The sequence below is a fragment of the Coenobita brevimanus genome, chromosome 73 (genome assembly GCF_032717465.1).
Source record: "Coenobita brevimanus isolate Jiangsu-jjx chromosome 73, ASM3271746v2, whole genome shotgun sequence".
Taxonomy (NCBI): Eukaryota; Metazoa; Arthropoda; class Malacostraca; order Decapoda; family Coenobitidae; genus Coenobita; species Coenobita brevimanus.
Genome location: NC_137026.1, coordinates 6503569 through 6518544, shown reverse-complemented (window position 1 = coordinate 6518544; position 14976 = coordinate 6503569). Strand labels below are relative to the sequence as shown.

The following is a 14976-nucleotide window of genomic DNA, read 5'->3' as shown; positions in this document are numbered from 1 at the left end:
CTGAAAAATTTTACACCATCATAAGCCAGTTCTTTATACAGGGTCCGGAACTCGAACCTTCTCTTTTTCAATGACTGGCGTACCCATAACCTTTTCCTCTTTCCACGAACTTTTCTTCCTCCTCTTCTTCTAATAGTAGAGCAATTGCCAAAAATTCCTTAGAGACCGGCCGGCCATGATCCTCGCACAACAATGAGCATACACTGAATGACGATGCTGGACGGACCGGGAACGCGTCATGTAAATACCCAACATTCTGACGGCGTCAAGCCGGCGGCCTGCCTGTCGGAACCAAAACGGGTCGTGTGAATCGGGCCTTATTTGCTGACGATCCGACCATGAAAAAGGTAGCACTGGATTACATGGTACCAGTAGCAGAACAGTGTCTGATCTGACATTAGTGATGATAATGGTGGTGATAATAGTAGTAGTGGTGACAGTGGGAGTGATAATAGTGGGGGAAGATGAGGAATGTAGTTATGATAGTGGGAGTGATAATAGTAGTAGTAGTGATAATGGTAGTGATGATAGTGAGGGGATGATGAGGTACGTAGTGATGAGAGTGGTCGTGATAATAGTAGTCATGGTAATAATGGTAGCGAAGACAGTGGGGGATGATGAGGAATGTAGTGATGATAGTGGTAGTGAGAACAGTACTACTGGTAGTGGTGATAGTGGTAGTGATGATAGTGAGGGGATGATGAGGAATGTAGTGATGATAGTGGTAGTGATAATAGTAGTACCGGTAGCGGTTATAGTGGTAGTGATGATACTGGGGGGAAAATGAATGTCGTAATTATAGTGGAGGGGAAGATGAGAAATGCAGTGATGACAGTGGAAGCGATATCAGCAGAAGTGGTGATAGTGGTAGGAATTATAGTGCCCGCGATGATAGTGGTGGTATGATAGATTTTTCGCAAGGAAAACAACACTGCAAAGTGGTATAACTCCGCTTGAAGCAGGTTTTAGGCAGGGCATGACCCCCGTGGGCTGCCCATGCTAAGGGGGTGTGCTCTGCGGGTCTGGGGATCTGTTGGTATGCATAGCTATATACCTGGGCAACGCCGGGTACCCGTGCTAGTGCCAGAATTAAAGCACCGGTATAATGGTAATGATAATAATAAAACTTCAGTGTTCAGACTATACTGGTATTTGTATTTACATGTTACACAGTATAGTGATCTATATACAGAGTGCATTGTGCATCAGATGAACATTACAGTGCCAGTGTGTGACATCCGTATGTAATATAGTCAGAGCTTAAATATCAGCATGCTATAGTTGGTTTGTGTTCACCTGATGGGCCAGGTGTAATCAGATTGGAGGATAAATTTGACTAGTAACCAAGGAGGCTTATTCTCTCCTCATACCTAAAGCTCATCGGATATCACATAACCATGATTTAATATTCAAGCTGTGGAAGTGGCCGCTTGTGTCACATGAAAACATACAGACTGTATTAGGCCGACGTTGTTGTTATTGTTGTGGTCCAGGACTCTGCTGAACGTGAACCCTGTGGACTGCAGGCTGAAATTGTTCCCTGCAGTCCATCATCCTTCATTCAGGGGATAGAGAAAGAGCTGAGGAACGTTTACCTAACCGGCCAGTGGAGCCATTCAATTAAATCAGTGCCACCACGTGAAGGCGTCTCCCTCCAGTGCCTTTTAATTAATGTGGCATCGGGACAGCAATCAGTATATCTAAAGTTCTTTCTCTTTTAACTTACACCATAAAACTGGTTACAAATCTGGCAACCATGGCCAGTATACTGTAGGGATAATGTCGAAGCGAAGCAGTCCAGAATTATATCAGATATAAAGAAGGATTAAAACCTAGCTTAATGCATACATTGTTATCAAAGACCTACAACTAAATCATCATCATTATCATAATCATCATCAAGACTTTATTTCCCACGTAGATGAAACGGAGCAGAGTCTAGTGAGGAAAAAAAAAAATGTTGGGCATGTTGTTGGCTGGTACCTAAGAAAAAGGAAAAGGAAAACACTAGAGAGGAGAAGGGAAAAACCCTACAAGGGTATCAGCGTGGTGTGGTTTGGCACCTTAAGTCTCCATCAGCCCCTCATCGTTTAATTCTTGCCAGCTTCAAATGATTTTATTAGACTTAGCAGAGACCTTTGGAAGTGGAGGGGTTGGATACAGCTTCATTAACCTCCTCACTGTTACGGTGCTCTCCTGAGCTGAGTAAAATCGTCTGGAGGTAGTAAGAATACACTAAAACTTGCATCTTAGTGAGGCCCATACCTTATGCGGCAAAGGAGGCTTGGTAGCACCTCTTCCTTAGCCATGTATTTGCGATATTGCCTCGTCTGTTGTTTATTTCACCTTAATATAGACAAAGTCTGCATCAGTTAAACAGAGGAGAACAATGAATTAAACTGTGCAGAATAAACAGGTAAGGAATGGGTGTTACCAAAGCTCAGTAGTCACTTAATACACCTCTATGCAATTAGCTCACTAATCTCCAAACTTGAAATTAAGGCCAGTGTCCTTCACGTTGTCCCTGATCCATTGGTCCATCTCTTGGTTCAGTTCTGGAGAGAGGTGGTTCTTCCAGTCGCCCTTTATCCCTAGAATAAAGAAAAATGCGTTCATATTTCTCTCTCTCTCTCTCTCTCTCTCTCTCTCTCTCTCTCTCTCTCTCTCTCTCTCTCTCTCTCTCTCTCTCTCTCTCTCTCTCTCTCTCTCTCTCTCTCTCTCTCTCTCTCTCTCTCACCTTTCCTAAACATGCCACCATGCTTCTTCCACATATCCTCGTTGTAGTAGACTTTGTCAACTGGTTCCCCGCGGGTTTTCATAGACGAGAAGCTGGTGAACTCGGCAATCTGTGGAATGCAGAAGGAAGTAAATAATAATAATAATAATAATAATATTAATCATCATCATCATCATCATTATCATCCGGAACTCCTTTCCCACCCAAGGGCAGGGCGAGGAGTAGCAATGTCCAGACAGCCCGAAATTGCCCAGTCCAATGGGCCACGCTTCCATTCACTCAACACCCAAGCTCCCGGAATCCTGGCTCTATCGGATACGCCAAAAACATTCACCACGTTCTGTAGCTTCACATATCGTATCCGACAGAGTCAATCCAGACGCTGCCACGTTAAAAAGGGTGCCAAGAATCCCTGATCATGCACATCTCCTCACAAAATTCATCCAACCAGGTCGATCTCTCGTCAGTACCCTAGCCTCACCAACTTCCAAACCTCTCTTTCTCACACATTCATCCACCATATCTCTCCACCTTCTCCTTGGCCTACCTCGCCTCCTCCCTCCTTCAAATTCGCTCAGATATACCTTCTTCACCACTTTATTGTTATCCATTCTCTCCACATGACCATACCATCTCAGTACACTCTCTTCAATTCTGGTATCCACCGACTTCCTCACTCCGCATTTTTCACGAATCACATTATTTCGTATCCTATCTACCCTCTGTACTCCACATACATTCCTCAGCAGTCCCATCTTCACTGCTCTTACTCTTGACTTTTCATTTTCATGACACACCATAGTCTCACATCCATATGTTAAAGTTGGCACTAACACTCCTTCATGTAAGCCTCGTGCAGCTTAAACACTCAAGCCTCTGTTTCTTATCAAGGCCTTCATTGCACCAGCTACTTTTCTTCCTTGTGTCACTCTACTTTCAACTCTTTTGCACATTTTCCTCTCTTTTCTATCACTGTACCCAGGTATTTGAACTCTCTCACCAATTCCAGTCTCTCTCCATTCACTGTTACATTGCACTGGGAGTCACCTTCTCTCTCAATAACCATCACTTTACTCTTTTCTACATTTACTCTTAAGGAACGACGCTTACAGACATCAGCAAAACTCTGCACTAGCCTACCAAGTTCTTGTCGGGTATTTGCAAGCAATACTGCATCATCAGCATACAACAAATTTGAGATATTTCATCCATCACCATCCATTATCAATGCCATCCCTCTCTCCATTACTCGTGTTTTCACTTCTCTCATCACCCCATCCATATATACATTGAACAACCATGGGGATATCACACAACCTTGTCGCATGCCCACATTGATTGTGAACCATTCACTTAGATGCCCAATAACCCTGACACATGCTTCACTACCATCATAAAAACTCTTGATGGCACTTAACAGCTTACCCTCTACACCGTACATGCACAAAACTTTCCACAATCCTTCTCTGTCCACTTTGACATATGCTTTTTCCAGATCCATGAATGCCATAAACACCTTATGGTCCTTCTCACAAGCCTTCTCTACTATCTGTCTCTGCAAATATTTGGTCCACACATCCTCTACCACTCCTAAAGCCACCCTGTTCATCACTCACTAGGACTTCTGATATCTCACTTACCTTCTCTATAATAATTCTTCCATATACCTTCCCTACCACACTCAGTAAGCTTATTCCACGATAATTCTTGCACTCACTTCGTTCACCTTTATTTTTGTACAGGGGTACAATCACAGCATTTTTCCACTCTGCAGGCACAGTTTCACTCATCCATGCCTTCTTACATATCTCCAACAACCACTTCATTCCATTCTCTCCATTTAAGCATCTCTGCATACACCTCATCAACCCCATCTGCTTTCCCATTTTTCAGCCACTTCACAGCACTCTTCACCTGTGGGAGTGCCACGTCTCCTGGCACTGCGTTCCTTCTCTGCACCCCCCCAAAACCAATCATATTTAAAGCTGCTCTGCTCTCTCTATCCCCATTCATCAGGCTTTCAAAATATTCTTTCCATCTAGTCCTTACTTAATCTCCATGGTTTTTAATAATCTACCACCTGCATCCTTCACACCATCCCATTTCTTACCGCTTTCACTTCTACATTTCCGCACCTCTTTCCAGAACAAGTTTCTATTTTCAGAGTAGTTCGCATTCATTTATCTTCCTAGATCCTCATTTACCTCCTTCTTTTTCCTCTTCACTAGTCTCTTTACTTGCTTCTTGCTCTCAACATATTCAGTTCTTATTTCAACTGAACCCCTATCCTGTAACCACTTTAGCCACTTCTTCCTCTTTTCCTGCACCGCTCTCTTTACCTCCTCATTCCACCATGCCGTACCTTTCTTCTTTGTTGTTACTCTTGCCACACCACATACTGCTTTGGCATTCCTAAATAAGCAATCCCTATATGCATTCCACAGTCTGTCCAGATCCATTTCATTCCAATTCAGTAATTCTAACTCGTCCTCTACTTTGGTCCTGTATTCATCTGCCATTTCTTTGATCCTCAGCTTCTCAACTTTCAGTCTTTCTCCCTGACTGCTTCTCTCTCTCATGATCCACCTCACTTCTCTCAGCTTGATCTTGCATACCACAATCATATGATCTGACAGACCTCCACATCGTCCTCTCACAGCCCTTGTATCAGCAACCATTCCCATCATCGACCTCTCTACGAGCACATAATCATTCAGGCTTCTTTCAACATGATCCTCATTCCCTCTATACCATGAATATTTATGTGCATCTCTGTGTTTGAAATAAGAGTTACAAATGCACAACCTCCTCTCCTGACACATATCCTTTTGTCACTTCCCATTATCATTATGTCCTGGTACTCCATAGCAACCCATTATGTCATCCTCAGGACCAGTACCTACTCTTCCATTCATATCCCCCATCACAGTCACTTTATAGCTCCTGGGCATTTCTCCCACTACTTCACCCAGCTCATCCCAAAACCTGTCCTTCTCTCTCTCACTCCTGTCCTCACACGGTGCATATGCTACAATCACTGCCACTTTCACCTTCTCAAACTTGAACTTGACATACATACATCTCGAGCTAACACATTTGTAGTCTCTCATTCCACTCTGCCACACCTCATTCATCAACAAAGCAACTCCTTCCTTGCATCTTCCTCTCCCATTCATTCCCGATCTTACACATTTCACACCCTCCCACTCCTCCACTACATACCCTTTCATCTTCGTTTCACACAATGCCATCACAGCATATCTCGCACTCTTGAACACATTCACCACTTCCACCCTCTTGCTCTGCTCATTCACGCCTCTCACATTCCACATGGCCGTGCAAGTCTGCCCATTTGGTTGGGGCCCTGGGCAGGTACTGGGCCCTCCGAGGCTCTCTGAAACAACTGCCATGATTAAGTGATTTGTGATAGCGGAATATGGGGGACATTTAACCCTGCCAGAAACCCAGGTTATATGGTTACCACCCAGCCTAGTAAATGGTTTCCTGGGTACAGGAAACCATTTGGCTTGTCACTCTGTGTAGAGATCATATGGCACCTTTACATTGAGTGAGTGGATGATGGGCGCCCCCACCTACCACAAAAAAAAATTAAATAAAAATAATAATAATTATAATAATAATAATAATAATAATAATAATAATAAACAATAATAATAATGATAATAATAATAATAATAATAATAACAATAATAAACAACAACAATAATAATAATAATGATAATGATAACAATAATAATAATAATAATTAATAATAATAATAATAATAATAATAATAATAATAATAATGATAATATTAATAATAATAATAATAATAATAATAATAATAACTACTCATAAGAAGAATGGTAATAATAATGATCATAAAATAATATTAAAAATAATAGTTAATAATAACAATAATAATAATAATAATAACAATAATAACAATAATAATAATAACAATAATAATAATGACTAAACATAACGATGATGATGGTGATGATATCACCTTCATCGTCATCATCACCACTACCACCACCATCTCTCGCCTCCTCCTCCTCCTCCTCCTCCTCATCATCATCATCATCACCATTATCATTATCACAGTCTTCATTCTTATTTTTTTTTCCCGGTCCAAGGATGGGGTGAGGCAGGATCCAGAGACAGCGATAAGGAAATTACGTTGATGGGAGACGTATTAAGCGTCGTAGCACTTATTCCCGGGCGATTTATCTGGGCGATTATGGTATAAAATTCTTGTGAATGTTCTTCGTGTCTGTTAATATCGTTGACATCAGTAGGTTGTAAGATGATGCTAAGGTGTTGTGCTGTGAATACATTGCGAAGGAAGGTGTGTTACCAAGTGTACAGAACCAGTTACAACGCCATCCAGAAGCAATCCCTTGACTGTCATGTGGAGAGAGAGAGAGAGAGAGAGAGAGAGAGAGAGAGAGAGAGAGAGAGAGTGATAATGGTAGAACTTTGAGATTTGCCTATGGTTGCTGACTGCACTGTATAATGTGGGATGCAGGCTAATCCCACCTAACAACTACACGTGTTCCATCAGTGACCGTCAGTCATAAGTGGCTTCCTTACACCTTGGCGGACTCAGTTTTTAGTAATAGAGTCCGGTATTTTCGTCGGGTAAGGAGGCGTCTTAGCACTTCTTCCTTAACCATTTATTTTCTAAGCTATCCATTAATAGCCTCTTCTTTGCCTTTAATGTCTTTTTGACATCGACGTAGGTTGCATGAATAAGTCACAAGGCTATAGGAGCTGAGCAGAATCAGGATTAAACCGGTAAGGAAGAGATGTTGTGGTAGCCACTTAACCGCACTAGTGTCTACTCACCTTCTTGAGTTGTTCCTCCGTCAAGTTTTTGCCGAGGAATTTGTTGATGTTCCGCAGCTGCCCCATGATGTCGTCCTTCATGTCCTCGTAGGTGGTGAAGTAAAGGTTGGGGTTGTCTCTCTGCCTCCAGGCTTGTAGCACGTGCGCCCAGTACGGGCAGAACCGGACTAGTACCACCAGGACAGATAATGGAATATGATAATTAATAAATAGATACATAAATACATACAAACAAACGTACATAAATACATGCATACAAACATATACTTGTACATACATCCATACAGTAAATTATTACGGACAATATACCATTAGTTCCACGAGGACAGAAAATAAATGAATGCATACCCGGTACATACATCCGTACCCATACATACAGACAAACACATACATACATACACACACACATACTTGAAACAAATACAAGTACATCATTGGTGAAATCATGATCGTATTTTTTTAAATTTTTTTTTACATCATGAAAACCGTCTTTGATATTAAAATTCCAAACCCCCGTGATATACAGCCATGACCAAGAGTTCGCCAACACTGCTCTGTTTGATGTGTCAGTGGAAGCTGCTAAATGAAGTACTTTGACTCGACTGTAATATGAAGTACGTAATGATTATGACGAGAAGGCATACTGTCTGTCGTTTGGGGAGGAAGGAGAAATATGGAAGGCAAGACAGAAGATTCTTGACGAACTTTTTGCTCACGGCTGTGCCGAGATCCTCACACCAGGGGAGGGATGGGGGAGGGGGAGGGAGAGGGGAAGGGGGGAGGGATGAAGGAGGGTGGCCAGGCTCTATTCTGGGGAGGGTGGTGTTCAGTGTTTAAAATTTGTGCTGACTCTACGTTAGCTGTATGTCACATCTGTACTAAAAGCTGTGTTCTCTTAAGGTGAATGTTTATTTTGAAAGTACTCGTTTGGTTGAACACAGGCATGAGAACTGAGAGCACAAAAGAGGTAAACTTTGAGTCGCCCACAATTCGCAGATAATCTTATGAGATCATATTATTAGCTGTTAAAACGAAGTGCTTATCAATTGAGATTAAAATGATAAGGCAATATAAATATATGAAGAGGAGAATTTGCGGTGTTTCTCCTTCACTTGAAAAAAAGAACAATTACGCTTTCCGTTGTACAAAATAATGTATTACACTATATGTACTTATCATCACAGTATAGTACTCAAATGTAATACCTTTAATCTCTCCCCTGAAAGTTGGTGAAAAGCTATCATCCATGGTAATTTGATCACTGAGCTAACTAACGAAACAGGGATGTGATTCTTGAACTCAATTACGGTTGATTCCCTGTCGTAACTTAGAATTAACTTAGAACTGTTTTTGAAATAAGAACTAGAGACGTGATATTGTGTAAACCTCCTTATGTTGAATAATTTTCCTCGTAACCAAGAAGTCTATCGAATTATGTCTGAAAATCTGATCCCAGGCTACTAAAAATAGCACATATTCCTATTATTTTATACATAATGATAACTGGGTTCTTTGTAAGCTCCCACAAAGTATACAGCACAGTGTTGCACATTAAATAATTAGAAACTTCATATGAGGGGCTAGTAAGGGCAGAGGGTTTGAGGGTTTTTTATTGGGGGGAGACCTCCCAAACCCAATGGATAACACCTTTTCTAATCCATTCATCCAAGGAACTCCTTTAAAAATGTATTTCTTGTTATCACCTTATGATTTTATTTCAGGTTAGGAAAGAGGTTTGGAATAGGATGAGTTAAATGCATCCTAAATTAACTCCTTCAGTATGCGAGTCCTTTCTGAAGTTAACTAATGTCGTCTCACAGAAGTAAGAATAAATTAGAGAGCACGTCACCCTGATAGAAGCAAGGGTAAATTAGAGAGCACGTCACCCTGATAGAAGCAAGGGTAAATTAGAGAGCACGTCACCCTGATAGAAGCAGAGGCATATTAGACAGCACGCCACCCTGATAGGAGCAGAGACAAATTAGAGAGCACGTCACCCTGATAGAAGTAAGGGTAAATTAGAGAGCACGTCACCCTGATAGAAGCAAGGGTAAATTAGAGAGCACGTCACCCTGATAGAAGCAGAGGCATATTAGACAGCACGCCACCCTGATAGGAGCAGAGACAAATTAGAGAGCACGTCACCCTGATAGAAGTAAGGGTAAATTAGAGAGCACGTCACCCTGATAGAAGCAAGGGTAAATTAGAGAGCACGTCACCCTGACAGAAAAAAAATAAATTAGAGAACATGTCACTCGGCGTTAAGGAGTACTGTAATCTGTGTACTGTATCTCTGTACTGTAATCTGTGGACTATAATCTCTGTAATCACTAATGTAATCTGTACTATACTCTCTGTACCATAATCTCTGTACTATATTCTCTGCTTACAGTCGCCTTTCATAAAATCCCTGGCAAACTTCTCGAGTGATCCTTGATAGTTTGCACTCCTGATCACACGTATGAAGTGGTAGAAGGATACCATCACGTCCTTGGGGTTCCTGGCCACGTAGACTACCTGTAACATCATCATCATTATCATCAATTATCATCATCGTCATCATTATCATCACTTATCATCATCGTCATCAATTATGATAATTGTCATAACCCTCAGTCATCATCAATCCATCATTATCATCATCATCACCATCATCGTCGTCGTCTTCGTCCTTCTCTTCCCTTTCTTGTTGTCCACGCCATTGTTATTAATAAAACTTTCCTCATCCCTGTGGGAAGTTTTCTTACTTTTGTCAATATTATTATTATTCTAGGGAAGATCTAAGTCGCTGCCATTCGCATACCGTTAGAGTTACAGCCTTCATTTTGTACCATATTATAGTACTGGTTGGCAGCTTCATCTGATCAGATATCATCCTGATCCTTCCAGCGGAACCCTGATAGGATCAGAAAAAAAAGTGAACCTAAAACTCAAGACCCACCTAAGTTAAGGGGCTAAAAGTTTTAATGGCTTATACATTTGACACGGCCAGAACGCAGTGCTTAATATAGTCCATCGGATCATTATTTTGTGAGATCGCCTATGGTCCAAAATTTTGACTACCCGGGAGACGGACAAATTACCTGATTTTACATGAAAGAATAAAGCAACAACCACCAAACTTGGTGGACTTGTAGATCTTGATGACCTAAGGTGATATGCACTAGATCAATGACCTTGACCTCAAGATCCCATTAAAGCTCGGCTTCTTGTAGACAATGTCTGAGGGAAGTTTTTCTTTATCAAAATTGTCCTTGGACTATTGTACGGTGTTCTAGCTCTTATTGTTGTTATTATTATTATTATTATTATTATTATTATTATTATTATTATTATTATTATTATTATTATTATTATTATTATTATTATTATTATTGTTGTTGTTTTTTATTTGTTGTTGTTGTTGTTGGTTTCAGCATCATCATTATCGTCATCAGCATTGTTTTTATTACACCCTTACGATTGAGTGTATTTTATTGCTCGGTGTGTGTGTGTGTGTGTGTGTGTGTGTGTGTGTGTGTGTGTGTGTGTGTGTGTGTGTGTGTGTGTGTGTGTGTGTGTGTGTGTGTGTGTGTGTGAACAATATAACTCTATGAGTGTTAATTTATCTGAACATTATTTAGTGCAATGGTTGAGGATAAGCAGTGGTGTTGACCTGCTGCTTTGTGGAACAGTAGTACAAAGGTCAAGGACAAAGAGCAAGGTCAAGATATAAGTTTCAGTCCGATAAAGCTAATGTTGTTGGAAGGACTAAGAGACAGGTAGAAATGAAATAATTCTATTTTAAGAACAATAAAGTTAGTCACAGAATAAAGTCATATATCCTATCCTAACCTGACCTAATTTAGCCCTGCTCTATTACTCAAACATTTTATTCAATATCGGTCGAATTTGGTGGAATGATTAAGGGTCACCCAAGAATGGAATAATTTGATTTTGAGAACAATAGGCCAAAGGGAAAGGACACAGGGGAAGGTCAACGCAGACAGGTTAGATATGACTTAACGAGAAGGTTGAGGGTTAGGGGGGGGAAAAATCGATTTTCAAGAATAATCAATCATCAGTCAGGATCAAAAGGCATGGTCAAAATGTAGGACTGAAGGGTGCAGGTGTGTTTACTCTCTGTGTGCTCTTCGTAACACCTCTCCCTTTACGACTTAATTTGCATATTACACCTTCATGTTCCCTTGAAGGTTTTCTGTATTGTTTATAGTACTACACAATTTGTATCATTAGTATAGATGACAGGGAGGTGTAATGTGAAGACTATTAATGGTTAACAGTGAGACCCTTTCACTTATCTGCATCTCTCTCTCTCTCTCTCTCTCTCTCCAACCTTGCATTTCTTCAGCAGATCCTTGCTGTGCAGCTCCAGAGGGAAGTGCGATTTAATCACTCTTGGCGAGGGCTGACTCTCCGCTATCTGAATCGACATACCGTCCTCCACTTTCTTCCCGGAACAGACTCTGCTGAATTTCTCTGCGATCGACTTCATGTCCCTTTTGGCAAGTTTGTCGTTGTCGAAGTGGATATCTAAACTGGAATTGCAAAGGTGTAGGTTAGAGGGAGGACAGCCTGATGGTGAAGTGCAAGGATTAAGGCATCTGACTGTACATAGATAGTTCCATAGATATGTTAGCGCTCGGGTTCCTATGACTCACTTCCTTGTGAAAATAACTTTGACACAGTATCAAGTGCTGGCTGAATGATGTACTGTTTTTATGCAAGGAAGAAGGCACCAAAGGTCAGAAGCCCATAAGATTGTTCACACACACCACACACACACACACACACACACACACAAGCAGCTCCATATCAGACCGATACAGAGAAAGATATAGCCTGAATATTCACACACACACACACACACACACACACACACACACACACACACACACACACACACACACACACACACACATCGCTAGATAATTACCAAAGATTCACTGAGCGAACCCACAGTTTCTCCTTCATCTCCTCGTTATTGGGGTCCAGATCCGGGTTCCTTAACATGACCCAAAGAATTTCCTGCATCCACGTTGTGCCGCTTTTGGGGAACGTAATGATAAACACGTCGTCTGGCCGGAGCTGGAAAAACATCATCATCATCAGCATTATCATTGTTAATTTAAGCTTTACTGCCATCATCATCATTATCATCATCATCATCATCATCATCATCATCATCATTATCATCATCATCATCATTATCATCATCATCATCATCATCATCATCATCAGCAGCAGCAGCAGCAGCAGCAGCATCATTAACAATTTAAGCTTTACTGCCATCATCATCATTATCATCATCATCATCATCATCATCATCATCATCAATAAAAATATAAACATTACTGTCATCATCATCATTATCATCATCATCATCATCAATAAAAATATAAACTTTACTGTCGTCATCATCATTATCATCATTATTAGTAATATAAACTTTACTGTCGTCATCATCATTATCATCATCATCATCATCATCAATAATAATATAAACTTCACTATCATCATCATTATCATCATCGTTATCATCAGCAAACTTTTCATTATCTTCAGTTTATTATTACCGTTACCACTGTCATCATCGTCATTAGTTATTCATCGTCCTTCACATTATTCTCAGCTGTAATAATCCTCTTCATCAATATTCGTATCAGTATTATCGTTGTGTAAGGGCAGCTGGATCATGGAAAACAAATCGCTAAAGAAGATACGTTACGGAATCTCCAAGGCCGCACGGAATTCAGCACATATCTCCACCTTGTGTCTTGGGGTATGACAACCCTTATAACACTGAGCTGTGACGTGAGAAATAAATGGCTAAAGAAAATGTGTTAGGGTACCTCCATGTTGTAAAGCCTGTCCAGATATCGTGTGGTGATGGCCGGGTACAACCAGCCGTCGGGCAGGATTCGGACCAAACCACTTTTGTACTTCACCAGGTCTTCGTTGATCTTCCGTAACTCTTCACTGGTCAGGAGTTCGGTCTCATGGCCAGATAGAAGGCGTGGCTTGTTCATCCTTATTGGTCTTGTTGTTGCACAGGGTTCAAAATGAACAGAAAGGTTAGATTAGGTTAGCTTAGGTTGTTAGTGAGGTTAGGTCAGGTTAGGTAAGGTTGCGTTAGTGAGGTTAGGTCAGATTATGTTGCTTTAGTGAGTTAGGTGATGTTAGATTAGGTTAGGTTAGGTCAAGTTAGGTTAGATTGTGTTAGTGAGGTTAGGTCAAGCTAGGTGAGGTTAAATTAGGTTAGGTTAGGTGAGGTTAGGTTAGGTTGCGTTAATGAGGTTAGGTATGATAATAATAACACAACTACTAGCTACTACCACTACTACTCCTGCTACTACTACTACTACTACTACTGCTACTACTACTACTATTGCTACTACTACGAGGAGGAGGAGGAGGAGGAGGAGGAGGGGGTAATAATAATGATAATAATAATAATAATAATGATAATAATAATAATAATAATAATAATAATTATTATTATTATTATTATTATAACAACAACAACAACAGGTGGGGGCGCTCACCATCCACTCATTCAGTGTAGTGCTGCTCTCGGGTGACTGCCCTTTCCTCTCTTCTTTCTTTCCTTCCTTCCTCTGTCTTTCTTTGCTTCTTTGTTTCCTCTTCCTTCTGTCTACAGGTGACTCTATACTGAGTGACAAGCCATATGGTTTCCTGTACACCAGAAAACCATTTACTACGCTGGATGGTAACCATATAACCAAATTATGGCGCCTGGTGGATAGTGGGTAATTAAGGCCCTCCAGCTGAACTGAGTCGCCGCAGGTTTGTATCGACGGAGTGGTTGGGGTTTATTGCTCACGTAATGCCACTCAGGGATGAGTGAGGCTGGTCACCCTCATCTTAAATGTGAGGACCAACTTGCCTAGCCCCGGGCTCTTACTTTTTTCATGGGGCAACACAGGATTAGATAATGATGATGATGGTGATGATGATAATAATAATAATAATAATAATAATAATAATAATAATAAGAGCAGTCATAGAGTTCAGCATTCGCGTCCACCAACTGATTTGACGGAATAATTGACTTTGCCTGGTGACCCTGACCTTCGACAGATTACTCTTAATATCAGTTTACTTCATTCTCTCCTAACTTTTTAATCATTCCACTAACGTTCGTTCAAATAAGATCAGTAATGTTTGAACTGACTTTTGCCAGTGATCTTGAAATTTAATCTTTCCCTGCTATCTTGCCTTTTCATTACTCACAAAAATAAATTTCTCTTTTACTCTTTTTGTTTTTACCTGAAGACTTCCATAAAGTCTAGCTGATATCAGACAGAATCTGTTTAAGCTGATCTTTTCGTGGGACTTTATTCTTCCCGCTCCTTCTGGCACCTTGC

General features: G+C 40.7%; 1 protein-coding gene across 1 annotated transcript; it reads right to left on the bottom strand.

Annotated features, from left to right (window-relative positions):
- Positions 1–2478: 2478 nt before the first annotated feature.
- On the bottom strand, positions 2479–13617 carry LOC145407428 (sulfotransferase 1E1-like). Its single transcript, XM_080278355.1, has 7 exons — positions 13441–13617; positions 12525–12676; positions 11925–12126; positions 9979–10105; positions 7589–7755; positions 2738–2846; positions 2479–2591 (listed from the first exon to the last, which is right to left on the bottom strand). The coding sequence occupies exons 1-7, from the start codon at positions 13615–13617 to the stop codon at positions 2479–2481; spliced, it is 1047 nt and encodes a 348-aa protein (XP_080134481.1).
- Between the last annotated feature and the right edge of the window lie 1359 nt (positions 13618–14976).

What these genes read in the sequence shown, in the direction of transcription:
- LOC145407428 (XM_080278355.1), bottom strand. Translation starts at nt 13,617, where the DNA reads ATGAACAAGCCACGCCTTCTATCTGGCCATGAGACCGAACTCCTGACC. An exon ending in ATCTGCTGAAGAAATGCAAG is followed by an intron (nt 10,106 to 11,924) that starts GTTGGAGAGAGA and finishes ATGATGTTACAG; the next exon opens with GTAGTCTACGTGGCCAGGAA. An exon ending in TGGTGGCATGTTTAGGAAAG is followed by an intron (nt 2,592 to 2,737) that starts GTGAGAGAGAGA and finishes TCTTTATTCTAG; the next exon opens with GGATAAAGGGCGACTGGAAG.